Source organism: Chenopodium album, chromosome 15 (genome assembly GCF_948465745.1).
Source record: "Chenopodium album chromosome 15, dcCheAlbu1.1, whole genome shotgun sequence".
Lineage (NCBI taxonomy): Eukaryota > Viridiplantae > Streptophyta > Magnoliopsida > Caryophyllales > Amaranthaceae > Chenopodium > Chenopodium album.
Genome location: NC_137848.1, coordinates 40,552,648 through 40,576,761, shown reverse-complemented (window position 1 = coordinate 40,576,761; position 24,114 = coordinate 40,552,648). Strand labels below are relative to the sequence as shown.

The 24,114-nt window shown below is 38.1% G+C and overlaps 1 protein-coding gene across 1 annotated transcript; it reads right to left on the bottom strand.

The window, feature by feature from the left end:
• Window positions 1-813: 813 nt before the first annotated feature.
• LOC145582223 (inosine triphosphate pyrophosphatase-like) lies at window positions 814-23,884 on the bottom strand. The gene is made up of 8 exons (XM_081639229.1): window positions 23,699-23,884; window positions 23,543-23,607; window positions 23,389-23,452; window positions 23,251-23,260; window positions 22,585-22,616; window positions 22,381-22,493; window positions 1,284-1,360; window positions 814-1,187 (listed from the first exon to the last, which is right to left on the bottom strand). Exons 1-8 carry the CDS (start codon window positions 23,829-23,831, stop codon window positions 1,070-1,072), a joined length of 612 nt encoding a protein of 203 aa, XP_081495355.1. The 5' UTR covers window positions 23,832-23,884; the 3' UTR covers window positions 814-1,069.
• Between the last annotated feature and the right edge of the window lie 230 nt (window positions 23,885-24,114).

The window sequence follows — 24,114 nt, the reverse complement described above, 5'->3', positions numbered from 1 at the left end:
GTATAAGATGTAGGGATTAATATTGAAAAGTAAAAGACAATTTTACCCTTAATGAAAAGGAAGAAAGAGGAGAGGAGAGAAATGTTAGTAAGGATAGTTAAGTAATTTTACTACTTATCCCAATTTAATTCCAAATTATACCAAACAGGCAAACAATGGATAACATAATTTTTATCCTTGTCCCATCTCTTAATTCCCTATCCTTATCCTACCCTCTTATCCTCATAATCTCTATCCCTGTTGCTAAACGCCCCGTGAAAGGATCTACAAGATCTACAAGTTTCAATAGACTTTGTAATCATACAAAATAAAATTAGCAATATCCTCGTAGTCAACCAATATCTCAAGTTATCAAAGTAAAAATTATTGGTTTATTATTTTAAAAATATTTCCTATTAATTTCACAAAATTAGACTGTAGGTATATATATGCAAATGGGTGATTCAAAAAATAAGTCGTTTAACTTGAACTATATATATGTAAATTAAATTGACCTAAATCTTTTCTTATGATTTGATGATTTTAGGAATTTATTTTGGTTAGTCATTATGCTTTACATACCTAATTCACTCATTGTAGATGTTTGGGAGTTGGTAAGATAGCAATATAGAAAAGTTAAAAGCACAAGAGTGGTAATTGACTAATTGGCAAGGTAGAATGAAAGATAAAGTCAAGAGAAAAAGAGAAGACAAAAAAGAACACTAATCTTTTTTATACCTTTCAACTGTATGCCTGTATTGGAGTCCAAGTAATACAAGTACTTTAAAGGGGTAGATACTAGAAAAGTTTAATGGAGAAAGTAACACCAAAATCTACCAAGTATTTGCCCAAAATCTAAAGGATTTTGTGTCGGTGCATACTTTACTAGCCATGTGAATATATGATTTTACAAAACAATTAATGAATTGCAAGAGATATTAAGAAAAAGACTAAAATGCCCCCACAATCGAGGATTGATGCTTAAAAATTAAACAAATAATCAAAGTTTAAGTCAAATATCCATAATCTTTACTTTCTTTAGCTTAAAAATTTTGTGAACAATTACATGACTCAGAATTGATGCTTGTTATTAAGCATTGTGCGGGTGAAAAGTGTATCCAGCCTCGGCAAAATGGGATTTAACCAATGCAAGAGCTCGGTACCGGTGCGATATCTTGTTCTTCTCTTCCTTTGGCATTTCAGCATAACTGTTAATAACCACATTACACTTCATGGATGTTAATAATTAAAAAATAAATAAATAAGAAGTACACGCTCATGTCAAAACAGAGAAGAAAGCTTACGTCTGCTCGTATCCATCAGGCTGAAAAACCGGATCCCAGCCAAAATCGTTCGGCCCTCTTGCTTGAACAATCTTACCCTGCAATAACAAAGGGAAAGATGATCAATATCTTTTTGAAAAGCTGCATTCTTTCATTTTTAAAGATGTTTTGCAGGTCAAGTTCAAACATCAAGTTCAATAACATCGTGGCCAAAATTTGCCCATTGAAATTATAACAAATGCGAAATACTTCAGCTGAATCCAAGGCCTCTTCTCACAAAGTTTTGTAATTGTACAGAATTGAAAACCAAAGCATCTAGTACATCAATGAAGTATTGAGGACATAACCCTTCTTGAAAGACTGATAAACAAGCCACCAAGAAGACTAGAAGAGCGAGGCAAATCTAAAAGCATCTATTTTGTAATCAACGATGACTTTTCATTTAGAGCCACCAAATAGTAGTAAAAAGGAGAAGAAAAAATGTCTTCCACCCAACCAACACAGCACAATTGCTCAGAGTGCAACAGTTACTGCAACTGAGCTCAGTTTCTACTATTTATGGCCCTGGACCATAGATTGATCACCAAAACATTACTTTTATATTATCATATATTTCAGCATGGATCAAAGTTCTCAAACATTTTTGGAGTTATCTAATAAGTGATTTTATATTATCCTAGAAGCCTATAACCGTACAGATAAATCAGAAGATCTAGATACCGAAAAACTCAAATGAGGCATAATGAAGGCCATATACGAGGTTTTAATTAGCATTTTAGTGATTTAACTGTACTAGGGTTAATTGAAGGACTGCTTTGTATTTTTTTTTTAATCTTAATTAAAATGGCACTGTGAGCCTCCCACAAGGCCACAAGAAGAAAGCTTTCATTTATGCTCATTAAAAGGAGTTAGTTTATCCATGTGGAACTCGTGGCCTATAACTGAAAGATCTGCTTCCATAAATTACTATGACTATTTTGCTGAAGGACAGCAGCAGCTTTCAAAATCCAAACCTTAGCAAACACTTCTAACCTTTATACATCAGCAACAATGTACTTGAAAATAATTTCGATAAGAAAATTTCTTTAATAATTTTACCAAATGAAGTGAAATAATTCTGCTACTTTAACAAGGTTAGGGGTTGAGTTTAGGCCTTCCTCATAATAATCTCAATGGATCTTGCATGAGGTCATAAGGATACATTTGGAAGAGTAAAAAACAGTTCTTATAATTAAAAGACAACTTCCTTCTGATTTCCAAGAGGTACGGACGATATCCATCTGACAAATACAGAGATAGGGCCAACCGGCCAAGTGCACTTTAGATTGTAATTTAAACACTCAGTAGACATACTCTGCATAGATTGGATGATTGGCACTGTTATGAATTCCTAATAGACAAGAGCTAATTCGTGAAAAGATGCATCAATGCACATGATTAGGAAGTTCTAGTAGTCCATGTAAAATGATAGTAAAATGTTTTAAGGCTGAAATGGTTTGGAATTAAAGTCCTGACTCTGAGCCTTTGGGGTGAATTAACCAATAGTTGAGTCCAGTTTAATCCTACCCCTCCCAGTACTCTTTTTCATTTCTTCCCAATTGTGGTTCAATAGTCAAGACTCAAGAGAAAGGAAAACATTAGCAGGCACAAGTAACTATTAAAGTACAATAGCCTCCAGACTTGATGCCACTGAAAAATAAATGTAGTTGGAATTAAGTACTTTTGGCCTATTTTACATGGACACAGGGACAAGAATCAGGCTCGAATGTGGATGCGAGAGGCTGATATAATATTTTAGAAATTATAGAGACGGAGAAGCCATCTTAATTTTGGACATGGGTACAGGGATGCGAAATTATAAAATTTAATACAATTTACATTTTTTAATTTTTTTTTTTAAAATAAGAATTTGAGTGTTTCTGTGTGTGAGTTTGTTAAATTTGGGTTCCTAAGTTGTAGGCATCTTCCAGCCTGAAGTTCCCAACCCACAGACAAGAGTTATTATTATTATTGACCCAACATAAAGCCCAAACCAAGAACACTTATAATTAGCTGAGTGCCTCATACTTCTATTAGTTACACTCCAGCAATCAAGTGCAAATATAGTAAATAGGTCATTAGTTGTAACAGCTTACGAGCTTACTCCACCAGCTGCACAAAGGTATGAAGAAGTACAAGCACATGCACTAGGGAAGTCGATAGGAGGTCCAAACATCTCAATACTCATTAAAGAATGATTTCCATCCAAATATCCCATCCCCATCCCACTCTGATTATCGATTAGTATCTGTAGACATCTAAAAATGTCTCCCCAAAACCAAAACCGATGATGAACAATCTTTCATTGCCATTACTGTTCAGGTAGAGTATTTAATCTCAGGAGTGCTTAAAATTCACATTCAATCCAATACAGTTTGCAAATCAGTCCACATTCAAATCCAAGTATTTAGTCAAGCCTTGTCCAATTCTCATTTTAGCCCAAACCATTTGAATCCATTTTATTTATTTATTTATTAATTGAGCCCGATTAATAAAATGTCAAATCCTAAACCTGAAAATGGGCCTGGAATGACAGGCTCGACGTCTAATTATCACGTGCTTTTGAAGAAAATAAGATAAAAATGAATTTTTAAGAAGTTTCCACAAAACCAACTGCCGCACCATGGCAGAAATACCGTGCCACGACAGTTTTGTTTTACCCGGTTTTATCTTTTTACGCAGGTTGACTTTTAAAATGATAAAATCAAGTATCGCGCCACGTTACAAGTAACCGTGCCACGGTATTTGTGCCATGCCACGACACTCTATACCATGCCACGCTGGTTAATGTCGTGCCGCGGTGGATATTTCTTCTGCGGCGCTTCATTTCTAGGGTTCCGGACCTCATTTCTCATTTCCCCTCTATAAATACGATGCTGATTTATAGTCTTAGAGCACCAATTCATACCCTCTTTCTCTCTTATACTCCAACCTCAATACTTGCCTACCCTATTTCACAATTCATCCTTTAAGCACTCCCCGGAGTCCGTACTTAACCTAAAGTTATGTACTTAAGCCAAGGCGTGAAAGATAGAACTGTTTGAGGGTTTGGCCCCAAATCAACCTTACATTTATTTGATTTAATTTCTATTTTATTATTTATTTTCCTTGAAGTTACTAACGTGTTTATTGTTTTATAGATACTAACGTGTTTATTGGCCCTAAACGGTTTTTATTATGTTTGTCATATATTAATCGTTGTTATTATGGTTAAATTGTTTCCAATGTTAATATTTTTTCTATTGTTATTGTTAATCACTATATTGCATGTTTAAAGGGAATATGTAATTGAAAATCATGACTAGTAACATAATTTGGACGACCGGTTTAGGTTCCTTTTTAATCTTGTTGCTTAATCAAGTGATCACAAATATTTTCAAATTACGTGTGCATTAATATTCAACCAATTTAGCCTAATTTTGTTTAGAACAAATTAAATCTTTGTTTGCATGCCTTTGAGATCGCAAAAATACTTTTCACAATAAGAATCGAGTAGAGGCCAGTACGGGCGAAAGTGACTCCATGACTCACTTCGTACCGTACCATCATCCCTTCTTGGTTCTGAACCATATGGAGTTAATAATCTCATGGATTATGAATGGGGTGTAACCTTCACGAGTCAATCGCTATTGCCTTTCGTTGTCCCTTAATCGTGGCTGCATTAATTGATCCGTGAACAGTTAGCAAGTATATTAAAAACCTCCCTACTTTATTTGTTCTTAATCGTTATCTCTAATAGTATATGTCAAATCTCGCTTCCTATGAGTGCCAAACATATTCACATGCTTAAGTAAGCGCGCTTCGAATGACGCCTACAATTTGGCGACTCCATTGGGGAGGATTTTTAGTTATTTATTGATTTGAGTGATCGGTATTTAATTGAGATTAGTGGATGAGACTTGAAAGATTCTCGAATTGTACTCCTATGATTAATTTGGCATTGTTGCATATGCGTTGACGTTTTAACGTTGTATTTAGGTTTGCCTTTTAGGAAAAATGGAATAACCTAATTGCGATCGAAAAAACAAAAGCACTGTACACATAAAAACAATCTAATGGTTCTGATTTTTTCTCGTTATTAGCTTCCTTCGTTTTTTCTGAAACCGTATGTGTTCTACATACGTTTTAGCCCCGAGCCGTAAACCCGAAAACGTTCATGACAATAAGGGTTCACCCAAACCATGGAGTCGAGTTCGATTTCATCACGAACTTGCAAAGCCGCCCGTTGGCATACACCCTTAAAGGAGGTTGTCTTGCTAACGCGTCCAAACTTTTAACCATGGTACTCTTTTGACACCCAAATAAGCTTAACCATAGTGGAACATAGAAGTTGACCTTAGGTTACGAACTTCATTGCATCGTCGTGACTATATGTTACTAGGCATTATTAATGTGTTTTTCTAACCCCGAGAATGTTTGTTCATCTTACTGTTTTGACTAACGTATGACCGAGGGACTTTATTCCACGTAGTAATAATAATTTCGGACTTTTAGAATTGAATGAAAATGGAAAATACGCAAACAGACCCCTGAAGTTGAGTACCGTGCCACATCAAAATTGCCGCGTCACGGCATTCAATGCCATGCCACGGCAAATTGAATCGCACCACGGTACAGTTTGCAGTGCCACATTAGTTATAACCGTGACACGGTACCCGGGGAATGTTGCTCTTAGTCCGTTTTTGGTCATGTGTCAATCAATCAATCAATCAATCAAAGCCTTAATCCCAAAAGTGGGGTCGGCTAACATGAACCAAGTTTGATTATTCCGTGTAGTCATCAACATAAATCTTTCTCCTCCATCCCTTACGATCCAAAACTTCATCCTCACGTAAATCCATGCACTTCATATCCTTCCTCACTCCTTCCAACCAAGTCATCTTTGGTCTCCCTCTTCCTCGTTTAATCCCTCCATGGTCCCACTCTTCCACTCTTCGCACCGGTGCACCCTCGGGTCTCCGTCTTACATGTCCAAACCAACGCAGACGATTTTCCCTTAGTTTATCTACAATGCCCGCCACACCTACTTTCTTGCGAATAACCTCATTTCTGATTCTATCTCTTAAAGTGTTTCCACACATCCACCTTAACATGCGCATTTCCGTAACCTCCATCTTTTTAATATGCTCTTTCTTAGAAGCCCAACATTCTGTACCATAGAGCAACACTGGTCGTATGGCAGTCCTGTAGAATTTTCCCTTCAACTTTAAGGGAATGCTGCGGTCGCATAACACTCCCGTGGCCGCTCTCCATTTAAGCCACCCTGTGGGTCACGTCTTGATCAATGTCACCATTCTTCTGGATGATCGACCCTAGGTACTTAAAACATTCACTCATGGTCAAATCCTTTCCATCCAAACTCACCACTTCATTGCGTGTCCCCCTCTGAGTGCCAAAACGACATACCAAATATTCAGTCTTACTCCGACTTAGCTTAAACCCTCTAGATTCCAACCTTTGCCTCCATTGCTCCAACTTGACATTAACCCCATCCTTAGTCTCATCCACCAAAACGATATCATCTGCGAACAGCATACACCATGGAACCTCATCTTGAATTGGTCTAGTTAATTCATCTAGAACCGTTGCAAAAAGAAAAGGGCTTAATGCAGACCCTTGATGCAATCCGATTGTAATAGGGAAATCTTTTGTCAACCCTCCGCATGTCCTCACATTTGTTGACACATCCCGATACATATCCTTAACTAGGTCTACATACCTTCGTGGGATACCTTTCTTCAACATTGCCCACCAAAGTATCTCTCTTGGCACCTTGTCATATGCCTTCTCTAAATCAATAAAGACCATATGAAGATCTTTCTTCTTTACCCTATAAAACTCCATCATTTGTCTTATCAAATGGATTGCCTCCATAGTAGATCTCCCAGGCATAAAACCAAATTGGTTATCTGAAATGCTTGTGCATGCCCTCAACCTTTGTTCAATCACCCTTTCCCACAACTTCATAGTATGGCTCATAAGCTTAATTCCTCGATAGTTAGAACAATCTTGAGCGTCTCCTTTGTTTTTATAAACCGGGACCAAGGTGCTCTTCCTCCAATCTTGTGGGATCCTTGTAGCCGTCCATATCTTGTTGAAAAGGTTTGTTAACCAATCAATACCAATCTTACCCAAACACCTCCACACCTCTATCGGTACCCCATCAGGGCCAACCGCCTTCTTAGGTTTCATCTTCCTCAGTGCAATCTCCACCTCTACTCTCCTAATCCTTCGCACATACTCCATGTTGATTTCTTCATCACTCATAGAGGTATCTCCTATCACAACTCCATTACTTCCATTAAATAATTCATCGAAGTACCCCTTCCACCTGTCCTTGATGCCCTCCTCTTGCACTAGGACCATTTGGTTCTTATCTTTGACACACTTCACCATGCCAATATCCTTCCTTGCCTCTTGTCTTCTCTTTGCCATCTTAAAAATGATCCTTTCTCCCTCCTTGGAATCAAGCTTTTCATAAACCTCCTGATATGCCTTTTCTTTTGCTTGGCGAACAGCTGCCTTTGCCTTGCTCTTAGCCTCCTTATACGCTGCCAAGGTTTCATCACTCCTACATTTTCCTAAGGCTTGATAGCATTCCCTTTTTTGCTTAATTACTGCTTTCACCTCTTCATTCCACCACGAAGTATCTCTCTGTACCGAAGTTCTTCCCCTTACTTCCCCTAAGACCTCTTTGGCCACTCTTAGGAAACAGTTCTTCATTCGTAACCAAGTCATGTCCGGATCCACCTCTCCATCCCAATCCGCTTCTTCAATTACCTTTTCTGTAAAAACCTTAGCTTTTGCATCCCTTAGGGTCCACCATCTTATCCTTGGTTCTTCTTGTCTAACTTTTTTCTTCGCCTTCTCTTTCAGACGAATAGTCATTACCAATAGCCGGTGTTGGGTGACCACACTCTCCCCTGGGATAACCTTACAGTTTATGCAACTTTGTCTATCTATGCTCCTTGTGAGCAGGAAGTCTATTTGAGTTGCATTTGCTCCATTCCGAAAAGTTATCAAGTGTGAATCCCTCTTCTTAAACCAAGTATTAGCCAAAATTAAATCATATGATTGGGCAAAATCCATAATAGCTTCCCCACCGGCGTCCCTCTGCCCATACCCAAAGCCTCCATGGACACTCTCATAGCCATCTCGGCTCGCCCCAACGTGCCCATTTAGATCCCCTCCAATATATAACTTCTCTGAGTGGTGGACACCCTGCACCACCTCGTCTAGGTCCTCCCAAAATTGTCGTTTCTCTTCTGCATCTAAACCCACTTGGGGAGCATAAGCACTGATAACATTCACAATCTCCTTGCCACATAGCAACTTCAGCCTTATCAACCTATCGTTCTTCCGATAGACCTCGATCACCTCTTTTGCCAACCTCTCATCGAGAACCACACCAACCCCGTTCCTAGCTCCACCATTCCTTGTTCTGTGGCTCGTTTCTTGCCCAACATACCATACCTTATACCCCAAAACCAAGCCTCGAGCTCCTTCTCCTGTCCATCTTGTCTCTTGGAGGCACATGATGTTCACGCGTCGTCTTTTCATTACTTCTACCAATTCTGCTGATTTTCCCGTAAGAGACCCCACATTCCAAGAACCAATCCGCAAACTAAATTCTTTTCTCCCACGCTCCCTCCTGATCCCAACTCCAAGCCCTTGATTATTTGACACCACAATTGGGCAATATGGCGCGTCGCTTCTGGGCGACGACCTAGCAACCCTTACATACTTATCACTGCACCCGGGTCTGGGAAGTGCAGCGCGTCGCTCAGTAGGGAACGCCCCAATGGCACGCCCTTGCTCATTTGACACCACACTCGGGCAATGTGGCGCGTCGCTTCTGGGCGACGACCTAGCAACCCTTGCATACTTATCACTACACCCGGGTCTAGGAAGTGCAGCGCGTCGCTGAGTAGGGAACGCCCCCACGAAAATATCTGTTTGGCTCATGTCATGGGATGTGACGAAGTTTTATACTGGCTGTCACTGGCCTACCGTAACCCTCCTCCTTTATCCAGGCTTGGGACTGGCAGCGGGAAACCCACTGGCGGAGTTGTTTTTGGTCATGTGTGTCTCATCTTTTATCACGTCTAGCCGTACGGTCATAACACGCGTCTTATCACCTCACCTAATCACTCACGAGTCAAGTATAGTCCTCACACTTTCTTATTTTTACTCGAGTTGTGCAACATGTAGTTCATGACCGTACCTTAGGTTTGTCTTGTGTCGTTTTTTAAGGAGTAAGTCGGATGGTATCCTCCCATACATACTTTTTCTAAAAACAAATTTCGAAAACTTTCTTTTTATTTTACAACAAAGGATTTCAAAGAGATCAAAAGAAAGCTTTTAGATACTCCGATAATTGTTGTGTTGTATTTCCTTCAGATTATGCGGGGATTTATAGTACCCTTGCATGAACAGTGTTTACTCGATATGTTAAACACGCAGTGAAATGTCTAATCGAGCATGAGGTTCTGAGCGACGATATTTACTTTTGCATGGGAAGCTAAACGGTGATGTTTGGCGGTATTCTTAATCCGTTCATATTACGCAATACGGTGCGTATTACAACACTCCCCCTTGAACGGATTTCTATAGGGTGACTCCTAATTTACATGTATGTAAAAATAAATATTACCGCTATTGTACCTATATGTTTATCTGCCTCATTAAAACCTCGCCAAGAAAAACCCTGTGGGATAAAAACTTGGACGAAGGAAAAAGAGTACCGCACATATAGGGCTCCCCCTAAGTTAGCACAGATCACAAAGACGACGCATGCCGGTCATATGCACGAGTTCTTGAAATTTGTTAGGTGGTAATGCCTTCGTGAATAGATCGGCTAAGTTGTTGCATGACTGGATCTGCTTGACATCGATCTTGCCTTCTTTTTCTAAGTCATGAGTAGAAAAGAACTTGGGGTCGATGAGTTTTGTTCTATCACCTTTGATGTAGCCTCCTTTGATTTGTGAGATGCAAGCAGTGTTGTCTTCAAATATTGTAGTTGGGTCTTCTTCGACTATTTTGATGCCGCTTTCTTTTAGTATATGTTGGGTCACAGATCGCAACCATATACATTTCCTACCGGCTTCATAAAGGGCAATCAATTCAGCTTGGTTTGATGAAGTTGCTGTTAGTGTCTGCTTAGTTGACTTCCAAGAGATTGCTGTATTGCCATAACTGAAAAGATAACCAGTTTGTGATTTTGATTTTGCTGGATCTGATAGGTAACCTGCATCAGCATATCCCACGAGAGTAGGATTTCCATTTCTTGGATAGAAGAGCCCTAAATCAATTGTTCCACGTATATAGCGAAGTAGGTGCTTTACTCCATTCCAGTGTCTGCTTGTAGGTTCAGAGCTATACCTTGCTAATAAGTTTACCGAAAAAGCAATGTCTGGCCTACATCAAAGCTCCTATTGCACTTAGGTATGGTACCTCTGGACCAAGTACAGCTTCTCCTTCTTGTCGGGGTCTAAATGGATCTTCTTTGATGTTTAGAGCACGAACAATCATTGGTGAATTCAATGGGTGTGCTTTGTCCATATAAAACCTTTTTAATACTTTCTCAGCATAATTGGATTGATGAATTAAGATACCATCTCTTAGATGTTCAATTTGTAATCCGAGACAAAATTTTGTTCTTCCAAGGTCTTTCATTTCAAATTCTTTCATCATACATTTAGCGGAATCTTCGATTTCCTTATGTGTTCCGATGATATATTTAAATCATCAACATACACCGCTATTATGACAAAACCTTTTTCGGACCTTTTGATGAATACACATGGACAAATTTGGTCGTTCTTATAACCTCCTTTGAGTAGGTACTCACTTAAACGGTTAAACTACATCCTCCCAGATTGCTTTAAACCGTAGAGTGATTTTTTCAATTTGATGGAATGTAGCTTTCGAGGTTGTGACCTCAAAGGTTCAGGTAGTTCAAGTCCTTCGGGGACTTTCATATACATGTCGGTATCAAGTGACCCATAAAGGTATGCAGTCACAACATCCATCAAACGCATTTGTAGTCCTTTGCATGCTGATACACTTATGAGGAACCTTAGTGTCGTGGCATCTACCACAGGTGAATATGTTTCCTCATAGTCGATTCCCGGCCTTTGAGAGAAACCTTGGGCTACAAGTCTAGCCTTGTATCTTACAATTTCGTCCTTTTCATTTCTTTTTCGTATGAACACCCATCTATATCCGACGGGTTTCACTCCTTTTGGAGTCAGGACTGCAGGACTGAAAACTTCGCGTTTTGCGAGAGATTTTAATTCAACCTGAATGGCTTCTTTCCATTTTGGCCAATCACTCCTTCGTCGACATTCATCTACAGATGATGGCTCGGTTCTGTGGCAATTGTGTATGCGAATACATCATTGACATATGTTTTTACTCTATCCCACTGTTTTCTAGTGTGGACGTAATTTATCGAAATTTCATGATTGTCGACGATTTCATTTTCACGCTCCCCCTCTGACTCTTTAGATTCATCTTGGGGGTTGATTGTATTTTCATCATTTTGGATTTGATCCACTTTATTCGAGGGGTTTTCACTCTTTTTATTCCTCATTTTCACTCTTTTGGATTTTCTCGGTTTTAGGTCTTTAGCTCCGAGGGGTCTGCCACGTCTTTTGCGTGCTGTAATTTTATCTGAAAGTGGATTATCCATTTTCTTTGCTGGGATTTCAATCCTAGCAGGGGCATTTACTGAAGGTATATGTGACTTTGTCACTCCTTTTGTATCAGTGAATGCGTCTAGCAATTGATTTGCGATGTTTTGCAAATGTATTATTTTCTGCACTTCTTGTTCGCACGCATTTGTCCTTGGATCAAGGTATGATAGATTTTGGGCATTCCATGATATTTCTTTCCAGCATGGGCCCTCTTTATCTCCCCCTAAGGTTAGGAAGAATGTCTCATTAAAGTGACAATCTGCGAACCGAGCTGTGAAAAGATCATCAGTCAATGGTTCGAGATATCTTGTGATGGAAGGTGATTCATAGCCAACATAGATTCCCAACCTTCTCTGTGGGCCCATTTTAGTACGTTGGGGCGGTGCTATGGGAACATAGACAGCACATCCGAATGTTTTTAGATGTGCCAAGCTAGGTTCCTTTCCAACTACTAGTTGTATTGGAGATAACTTATGTGTCGCGCTCGGTCTTAGTCGTAGCAGAGCAGCGGCATGTATTATTGCATATCCCCATGCAGAAGATGGGAGTCTTGATTTCATGAGTAATGGCCTAGCGACTAATTGTAATCGCTTTATTAATGATTCTGCAAGGCCATTTTGTGTATGAACATGGGCTACTGGGTGTTCCACGCCTATCCCAATTGACATACAATAGTCATTAAATGTTCGGGATGTAAATTCTCCAGCATTACCTAGCCTAATCCTTTTGATCGGATAATCCGGGAATTGAGCCCTTAAACGTGTGATTTGCGCAAGAAGTTTTGCAAATGCAACATTCCTGGTGGAGAGAAGACTAACATGTGACCAACGTGTTGAGGCATCAATTAACACGAGGAAATATCTAAACGGTCCACATGTCGGGTGTATTGGCCCGCAAATGTCTCCTTGTATTCTTTCTAGGAATGCAAGATTTTCACCTTCAAGTTTACCTTTTGAAGGTCTAATGATCAGTTTTCCAAGTGAACAAGCTTTACAATTAAGTTCATTTGATTGTGGGATCCGTATATTATTTAACGGATGTCCATTTGAACTTTTAATGATTTTTATCATCATGCTTGTTCCAGGATGACCTAAGCGGTCATGCCATATATTAAACATTTCCTGGTTGTCTACCTTGTGGTTAGACACCAAATATGTTTCAATTGGGCTGATATAAGTAAAGTACAATCCTGAGGAGTATGCTTCTAATTTTTCAAGAGTCTCGTTATTGCCAGATTTTCTTTTAACGAGGTACATATACTCCTTTTTATTTTCATTAACGGTTTCCATGTGATAACCATTCAGACATAAATCTTTGAAGCTCAATAGATTATGTCGTGTTTTGCTAGAATATAATGCGTTTTTTATTGTTACTTTTGTACCTTTTGGTAATATTACGCAAGCTTTTCCTGGCCCTCAACCATATTGACAGTGCCGGCAATTGTGTTGAGATTGGTATTTATTGGCTTGATATGAGTAAAGTATGACTTGTTGCTCAAAATGCTGTGTGTGGTTGCGCTATCAATCAGGCATTTTTCAGCATTTGTGTTGTTATTTTCCATTGTCTTCACATGAATAAAGAAAGGATTAGTAAAACTAGCATCTATAAAAACACGTATGAGAGAAAAAAAAAACACATCTTTATTATAGCATATTTTACAATATTAAAACACACTTGATACTAGGAAAACATGCTTAAAGAAAACTTAGGATTCTGGATGAAAAGGAATAACAAATACAACGGACAAACAACTCGAAAAATATATGACAATGTCGATGAAGCAAACACCACATGACAAGCACATGATCGATGTAGTCTAGACATTTTCTATGTCATCAACAAGATAACGGCTACATCGAGTTCTGGGTTAGGGGAACTTTGTGTGACAAAATTAGTTTCTGCTTGTTTCCCTTGGCCTCCCCTTGAGGCAACATATAGATCCACAAGGTGTTTTGCCGTACGACAATCCTTAGCCCAATGACCTTGTATTCCGCATTTAAAACACTTTTCTTACGGCCTTCCTTGGTTTTGAAAATTTCCCCTTCCTTTACTGCCTCTGCCTCTACCTCTACCCCTCCCTCTACCCCTACCCCTACCCCTACCCCTACCCCTACCTCTACCTCTACCTCTACCTCTACCTCTACCTCTACAGTATTTTGACGCCAGTTTTGACGTCCTCTACCCCTTCCTCTACCCCTATTGGGGTACTGACCTCTGCCTGAAAACCTCCTCGTACAATATTGTTATTCCAGCGCCTGCCTATTTTTGTGGCATTTCACAACGCCTCTCTCGGTACTGTTCTTGTTGTACCATATTATTTGCGTGCATTGTAGTGAGAGTTTTCTCAATCATGGCTCTTTCAGAGATTGGTTCTCCACATAATCTCAATTGTGAAGTTATGCGGAGTACAGCAGAGTTATATTCACGTACTGAGTTGAAATCTTGAAGTCTCAAGGTAGACCATTCATGTTGGGCCCTTGGCCCAATTATTCTCTGTAAGTGTTCGAATCTGTCTTGGAGGCAAACCCAAAGTTCTCTAGGATCCTCAATGAGAATATACTCAGTTTTTAACTCGTCATGAATGTGGTGTTTGATATACACCAAAGCTTTAGCTTGTTCTAGAGTAGGGTTTCCTTCTTCGGCGATAGTGTGTTCTAGGCTTTGTGCTCTTAGGTAGGCTTTTGCGTCCACCCGCCATTCCAGGTATCTTCCTCCAGAAATGTCTAAAATTTCAAAGTCCCGGTTTGCAATTCGAGCCATTTCTGGTTACACGAAATTTTTTTAGAAATTAGTAGAAGGGAAGTTAAATATTTTTGTATATATAAGGTTTTAAAGATTAGCAAATATCATTATGGAATGCAAGCCGTGGTGGTCCGAGTACCCAACTTATAAATAAGAGGTTGGGGGTTCGAAACTTGGTAAAAGCATAAACCCCGCAAAATTAATAAAGGCTGCATATTTTTTAATTTATTTTAATTATTATTACTAAAACTTTAATTATTTAATATTGTAAGATTATTAATTGATAAAACAAAGTTTTGAATTGTGTACCGTTGGGAGTTACAACACAATGGACATTAAATAATCGTTGTAAGCTAATACAAAACGAGAATATAATTGCATGTTGTAGTTGACAACACATTACAACAAAGAAAAACAATACCTTTAATCAATCAACACATTACAACAACAAAGAAAAACAAGGTAATGCATGGTGTAAAACAAGTAACCAACGCATGCAACTCTTCCAAGAAATGCATACATGCTTCCAAGACATTTGTATTAATGCATGTACTTATGCCAGACAAACTTTTATGTGTAATATATATCCGATTAGGGGACATATGCAGTTGAAATACATATATTTGCAACAGTTTTATTTCCTCTCTTCATGCATTCTTATCCTTTCTCTTCATTCATATTCATTCTTACTCTCTTCCTTCCTTTTTAAAGAAATATTCATACAAAAATAATTAGGAGAAGAAAATTGCTTATAGTCAAAAATAAATTTGCTTCATGAAATAATAGGCAAGATTCATGTAATAAACGGAAATTTTGTCTTCATACTTCCGGCCATAAATTGCCTACCATTTTAGGTGGCCTTGTTCTCAAAATGAAACATAAGCCGACCATCAAGGCGGCATTTTGAGAGTTTGGCCCGTCCATATAGGTGGCTTAAAATGCAAATCTTGCCCTCCATAAAGGTGGCTAATTTGCTTAAAGTGGCCTATTGGTCGCCTTGGCGACGTTTACTACGAGTAGTAGCGATTGTGGCGGTATCTGTTTCATCTCTTCCTCTCTTATTAGTATTTGGAGGAGGGGGTTCGGTTTTGGTTGGTTGTATTGGGGGATTTTCATTGAGGTTAGGGACAACTTGTGGAATTTCGACGGCTTCGGCGGCGTTAGTGTTTCGGGCTTGATTTGTACTTCCTCGGGCTGGTTATATTGTACCACAAGGTATGGCATTACGCTCTACTACGAAATATATATGTGAAAGTGATATATTATTCAAAAATGTATTGACGCCATTATATTGGTGTTCCATTTTTGAATGATTTGATAGTTAAATTCAAAATTTGAAAAAGCAAAACTACCTTTTGAGTAATTTGAGCAAATTGGTGCTGATAACGTGTTTTACAACAAAGGATTTCAAAGAGATCAAAAGAAAGCTTTTAGATACTACGATAATTGTTGTGTTGTATTTCCTTCAGATTATGCGGGGATTTATAGTACCCTTGCATGAACAGTGTTTACTCGATATGTTAAACACGCAGTGAAATGTCTAATCGAGCATGAGGTTCTGAGCGGCGATATTTACTTTTGCATGGGAAGCTAAACGGTGATGTTTGGCGGTATTCTTAATCCGTTCATATTACGCAATACGGTGCGTATTACAACACTTTTATTATTTTCCCCTTTTCTTTTTCTTTTTCTTTTTCTCTCTTGCGGTTGGGAAGCCAAGAATAGCATCAAATTCTTCCGGAAGAGAAGTTTCATCATAGTCGAACTTGAAACAATATGTTTCTGGATTCCAATAGTCTAAGGCCGCTCTTAGAAAATCATGTTCGATTGCTACACGCCTTAATGCTAACAAACCTCTAACAAATATTGTTTCTAGTTCTTTTTCTCCAAGTTGGTCAAATAAAACAACCAATCGCGCATTGTGTTGTCAAAATCTCTTTGAGACATTATTATTGAAATATAAAATTCTAATTAATTTTTGTTTCGTAATTATGCATATCATGAATTACCAGTTATAATTTATAGGCAAGAAGAGTCTAGAATAAATTAAAATACGTCCGGCAACATGCGCATTGTGACACGGTACAAAGTGCCATGGTAATTAAATAAGATCAAAATCAATCTTTGACCCTTCATTCCAGATTTTCTTTGAATTTTCTATCCTCCGTTTGTCTTATCTTTTTTTAGGGAGTTTTATTTTAATTAGAACTCCCCTTCTCTTTCCGTGAGAGTTATATAATAAAAAAAACTCTACTTTTTTCCTATCTTTTTATTTTTCCTTCTTTTTTATTTTGAATTAGTTTAAAAACTTACTCCATTTTTATTTTATTTTTTTGTATTTTGGGAAAAATGTAAAACTTTTCCCATTTTTATTTCTTTTTAATTTTGGGAAAGTTGTAAAATTGTAAAATTGTCCCATTTTTTATTTCATCTTATTTTTGGGGAAGTTGTAAAACATGTTCTATTTTTATTTCATTTTAATTTGGGAAGTTGTAAAACTTTTTGCATTTTACATCGTTTCGGTTTTTCTTTTTTGGGAGGTCACACGCACACACTAACATACACAGCGAATGAGAATAAAATGTGAATATAATGTACAAAGTAGTCATAATACAGTGATAATGTCAAGTGTCAATAACAAGTATACAATTAAGTCTTTCGGTCAAAAATTTTCTGATCTAGATGAACAAGGTACAAAGTCCGGGTCAAACTCTCTCTCGCTCTGGTAAGGAAGTGGCCCGCCAAAAAGTCCCTTCATCATCCAAGTACGTGGAGTCGTGTCCATGCCGACTCCACAGCTCCCGTAGAAGTCAATGTCAAGGAAGGTAGGCCCTGACCAACTCGTAAACTGCATAGGTTGAGACGAGTGCTCCCACGACACGGGCACCGTGGGCGGAGGCATTGTCAAATACACTGAAACTGAATGTAAGTCATGGTCCAAAAGAGAAGTCACTAGCCTAAACATAGACTGCGAAAACTGGAATGGCTGAGTCGGCCGCAAGTATTGCCACTAAAACTGACGCGAGCGAGACCTCTGCCGCTCTCGAAATACAAAGATGAGATAATGATCGGTGATGCAAAATAGAAAAAAAAAAGGCATTCAAGTACAAAAGGAACCTCATAAATGTCATTTGGACTCCTCGTAGCATTCAAGCACCACCATAGCATTGATCGTTTTGTAGTGCCGGTGCTTCCACCGAGATCTCTTGGCGAGAGCTTGCCTATAGAGACGCTCATTATGCCCAAGGAGTTTCTTCCTTTCTTAGTTCGGGAAACATGTATTTTGTTATAGCCACTTTTAAATCGTCAAACATGTACAAGGAGTTGTTGATTATTTGATCATGTTTTAGGTGACCGCTCGTCGCAGAGTTGAGATAGATCCCATCCATATCGATTCGTTATCCGAGGTCAATCGGGGTTAGGAGCATATCGATGACACTGCGAAGGGCTATAGACAGGAGAGGAGTAGGATATGGAGCCAGTGAGTTCTCGAATGGTGTTCTGATTTTACTTGATATTGCCTGTTACTGACTCGTTTTTGTTTGCACGTCCAGCGTGATGACGCGATGAGGATGTTGGGTGTTATTGACGCCTTGAGGCATTGCATCATCAAGTTACCGTGGGGGGAGCTGTCGTAGGAGTCCAGACGACGCCTACGAGGTACATTTATAATTGGATGCTTTTTATTTTTGTATTTTGCATCACTGATCATTATCTCATCTTTGTATTTCAGAAGCGGCGGAGGTCTTACTCCTGTCCGAGGCATGGAGGCTCGGAGTGGGAGAGTCTAGCCGTCACCTGCGATCTCCAACCTCAGTAGCAGCAGTCGCAGCCGACTCATCCATTCCAGTTTTCGCAGCTTATGTAGTGACTTTTCCTTTGGGGACCATTCAGTTCAAATGTATTCGACAATGCCTCCACCGACAGTGCCCATGTCTTGGGAGCAGTTCGTTAGGGCCTTCCTTGACATTGACTTCTACGGGAGCTGTGGAGTCGAGTAGGGACACGACTCCACGTACTCGGATGATGGAGGGACCTTTTGGCAGCCACTTTTATCGAAGCCAGAGAAAGCTTGACCCGAACTTTGTACCTACTTCATCTAGATCAACAGATTTTTGACCGAGAGACTTTATTATATACTTGTTATTGACACTTAGACACTATCATTGTAGTATGACTACTTTGTGCATTTTATTTACATTTTATTTTCTTATTTGCTGTGTAGGTTAGTTGATGAGTGACATTTATGCCACTCTTTTATCCTTTTTCTCTAAGGATTTTCCCCTCATTTGCGTTTTTTCAAAGCGTTTTATTTTCGTTTTTGTGTTGTTTTGTCTTTTCTCGTGTTTTTCCTTTTTATTCTCCCTTTCCTTGTGTTTTCTTAGTTTTCTTTGATATTTTGTAGGTTCTCGGCCCCTTTTGATGAAGCCTATGGATGCATATGGAACTAAGGAAGGGAAAGAGATGCTCAAGGAGAGGGCGCACAACAAAGCATAGGCCGCGGGCGTGGATCGAGCTCTGAAGGTTCTTCAAGGTTGCGGTAGATGCCTTGCCGCACCTTGGGAGATGCCTCTCCTCAGCCACCCGCGGGCGCGGCATCTAAGGTCGCGGGCGCAACATTTCGAGGTTCATTTTCTCCTTTTCCCAGCCGCTAGAGGCCTCTCTAGTCTTTGCTAGGTTAGGCAGTTCCGTACCTAGCCAAGAGAGCGCACGGCATGCGTAGAGAAGGCTCTCCTTGGGTCTTTATTTCCGGATTGGTGAAAGCATATAAATAGCCTTCTTATTGAATTTTGTAAGGATTCCTATTTTCCAATCAACATTAGAACCTAATATTTTAGAGAGAGAAAGTTGCTTATTCTTCGAGTTTCATCATTGTAATCAAGACTTGGTCAAGGTTATTTCAATCCAATGCTAGAACTTCAAGTTTCCTTCTTCAATCAAGTTTCTCATTAGTATTCTCTTACCCTTTCCTTTAGTTTGATTTATTTGCTTTGATATTGTTTGTTTTCATCTATTTCTTTAGTTGAGCTTGTTGGATTTGTTTTTCCTTTTGTTTTTAATCATGTTTAGTTTTGTGTTTATTGAATCCTTGTTTAGTTTTGTTATGATGGTTAGTTTCTCTTCCCTAAGCTAAGTTTTTAGCTAGGGGAAGGAGGTGAAAAACATGTATTAATATTGATGATTGATGATGATTTGATTGAACTCATGTTATAAATTGATGAATGTATGATTTTTGATGGCTTGAGATTATTAGTAGCACATTGTTTGATGTTCCCTAATTTAGATTCACGAAAGTGATTTGAATTAGGTTAAGATCACCTTTACTTTAATGATTGCATGAAAGTGAATTGTTTAAGTAGAGTTTCATGTATTGTGCACTCTTAATCTCTCGATTTGATTAGTGTCTAATTGGATACATGAAAGTGATCTCAATTAGGCCAAGACCTAATTCATTGATTTGCTTAGACAATTGCATGAGAGTGAGTTATTTAAGTAGAATTTAGTATTATATGGCATGTTCTTCATGATAATTATCGTTGTCCATCTTTGTTTAATCGTGTTTGACACCCCCGTACCCCTAGCGTTGTTTCTCTTATTCTAGTTCTTCTAGCTTTTGATTTCTTATTCTGCTTGTTTTCATTTCTTCGTAGTAATAGTTTGACTATTGAAAAACACAAAAAAAAAACATTCAAAATACCCCTTTGCAATAGATTCGTAATTCACCTTGATTGAACAAAACCCCTTTTCCTCGTGGATCGATCCTTTGCTTGCCTTTATACTTGTATTAGGGTAGTGAAGAATTACAAATTTTATTTGATTAGCAAGAGGTAGTAAACGACCTACTTCACCCCGATTATTAGTCTGTGTGCCTATTTGTGTGTGATTAATGACGCAAAAAAATTCTGTAAGTTTTCATAAATGGAGGGTACCAACCTTCTCCCAAAAAAGAAAAACCGAAAAGATGTAAAATGCAAGAGTTTTACAACTTCCCAAAATAAGAAGTGGGCTAGTAATTTGTACTAACAAATCTTTCTAATATTGGAAGGGTTTATTTATAAAGAGGAAAAGAAGTTGGATCCCTTTATTTTCCTCCCCTTCTATTTGCCAAACCATATAAGAAAACAATCACTTTCATTGCAAAGCTATTTCTTTCACTTACAGTTTGAGTTCCTTACCTTTAACAACCCACAAACTATCTTCCAAGATAAAGCTATAATTGTGCAACCCCCCCCCCCCCCCCAACTGCGCTTCTTAAAAAGATGATGCAAATAGGTTCTATTGTCACTCAATTCATGCAATTAGCAACAGTTGGAGCATTCCTTATTCTTATCTTACTTCATACGTAGCCACCCCCTTGAAGTCTCACGAGTCACCTATCCTTCTACAAGCTATCCTCAATCTATCCACCCACCTCGAAACCCTATGGTTAACAAGATGGTTGAACCTTAATCCTCTCCAAAAGTCATCCCTTCCAATTTTCCCCTAACAAAGGCATATTGTATTCACTTTTTTTTTCTTCTTATTCAAATGAAAATACTTATGTTTTTGTTCTAATTGCCAAGCCATTTTAAAATAGAAAGATGATTAAAAAATAGAGGGGGTCAATGGTAATGTCCTCAAAGTCATATAATATTAGGTGACAAACTTAGTTGTTGAGAAAGTGGATGGATGAACAGAGGAAAGTATGCCATTTTAAGGGATAAAGAAAAAGGAAATGTACTCTGCAGGTGTGGCTCTAAGCAGTGTAAACCAGTTCTACATAACAAGGCCAAAGTTAAATGGGGCCTCCTGTTTACTTTAAGCTATATATATTATGTATAATTGAAGTGTATAATTGAACGTGGTGGAATGGTTGGGGGCTTCATGAGGAATTTAGAGGGTTCGAATCTTGGCTAGACTTGTTCATTTTTTTTTTAAATTTTTTTTTCTACATTTATAGTTTATACATAAGGCCCCATTTTGTTGAACTAGATTAGTAGCAGAGGGCCTCCATTATGATTGATACGACCTGGTACTCTGTAGATCTTAAGCTTTATTTAAAACCACTGCATCTCTAGACTGTGTGTGTAAATAAGGTATTCTTAAAGCATTATTTGCACCATTCTACCTAACCTCTCTACCCACCCTCTTCTCCGCTTTTCATCTTCTGTACCATCATCCCAACTAGCAAAAGCAGGCCCCAAAGTGACCATCTAAGTTGCTACATTGATATGTATGAATTTGACTGCGCTAATCAGTTAGCAAATCCACATTTGACTCATTATCTTTCACTATTTCATGATGATGCTACAACTTTACACCTGTGTCTGATTCAGTAGTTGATGAGAGCACATAATTATAACTACAAATTGAGTTACTTGATTCTCAATGACAAGTGCTTAGAATATTTCTTAACATGTTTTCAGAAAGTACAACACTTGAATAAGAAAAAACACACAGTTAACCTGTATTGAACAAATTGTAATTAACATAATGATAAGTGTCGGTGGTTTAGTAGACACTCATTTCTTAGTCAATTATATACTAACATTGGTTAGAAGAAAAAAACACAGCCATCAAATTGTTTCTGAATCCTAGATGGTACGACAAACCTAAAAAGTATTTCAAGACTTCAGAAATCAGAAAACAAAAGTACATACCATAGTTTTCCCCACAAAGGTGATAGGATCTGCACTTGGTCCAAGGGCAAGAGAAAACACACACATAGCATATGCTGATTTATCTTCATAAGCCTTCAGCAAATTATTAAGACCTACAATAACCAATAATAAAGCGGAATAATCAATTAGGTAAACACCGACACAGGTTACGAAAATACAAAAAAAGGATGATAAAGCAACAACCTTCATGACCAATTTTTTCAAGAAACCATTTGCTTCAGATGTACAATTTGAGGAGCACCACACCACAGCCACGTGAAAACATATCAAAAAGAAACATGTCAGGAAAGTAATGTCAAATATTATTTCCTATTTATGAAATCAACCAATTGCATACGTAGTGCTATATGATAATAAACAGAGCAAGATCACCACAAACATTGTAGATACTCTAGATAGTAAGGCTAAAGGAAGCAGTTTATACCCAAAACAGATGTCAGTAGCAATTTCTGACCAATCTCTCAGTGTAAAGTGTTGTAAAGACTGTAAACAAAGTCTCTCGATGTTTTCTTGAAACACACAACCCAAATTATATTACTCAAGATTTTCATTCTACGAACAAGGAATCACCACTAACTTTTTACATTAGTAATTCCAAGTTTTTATCTAATTTAAAAACCAATTTACATGTATTTAGAGAAACAAGCAAATGTAGGATGAATCTCATTATTAGTAGTAGGCTTAGAAGTAAGCTAAATATAACTTTATTCTTATCATACAAACAAATTTACCCATATACCATAATATTGCTGCTAATTCATAATTTGATAAACACATTAGCACATCATCTAACATACAAAAGAATAAGAAAGAAATTGGCACCTCAACTCAGCAAATGAAGAAACTTACATGTAAGGCCCTGCATTAAAATCAGAAAATATTAGGATTCGAAACAAAATCCAAAAGAGACAAACCAAAATAGCAAAAAATTAGAAAATGGAATTTTTTTTAAAATTGTGTTTGACAAATTAAATTTTGTTAACATACCAGGAAGCCCTTTAAGAGCATTGAAGCATAAACAAGTATCTTCAACGAGAACAGGTCCATTAACCTAATCCAATTAATAATAATTAATAACCCTAATAAACATATAATCCTCAAAAACAAGAAATCAAATCAAACAAGAAAATTTGTTGATTACCTGAATTGCAGCCAAACGAGCTTTTTCCTTAGAAATATCTTCAGGCTCTCCTTGCAATTCTGGCACTGCATTCAATAACAAATTAAACCAAATTAAATTAAATTATAAAATTATGAACAAATTAAGAAGTGGGTATTTCTGGGAAATGGCAATTACAGTCGAGTTTGAGAGATTTAAAAGGGATGGATTGACCAAGAATGGCTCTAACTTCCTCTAACTTTTTTGGGTTTCCAGTCACAAATGTTACTGGTTTTGGTAGCATCAACCCTGTTACAGTTGTTCCCGACATTTTTCAAATTCCTACTTTTTCTACGGCAAGCTATTGCTAAAAAGCCTAAAACCCAAGAGATTCTATGATAAATTGATTTTTAACAACAAAGAGAGTAGGAGTATAGCGGGCAATCCTGACCCAACCCGTGATCCGAAATTGATCCGAAAACGTTGATCAGAAATTGACCCGAACACAAAGCTGATCCGAGCCGACCCATACTCGATCTGAAGTGGAGTTGACTCAAACTTGACCCGATATCTGAATTGACTCGACCCGAAATTGACCTGATATCCGAATTGAC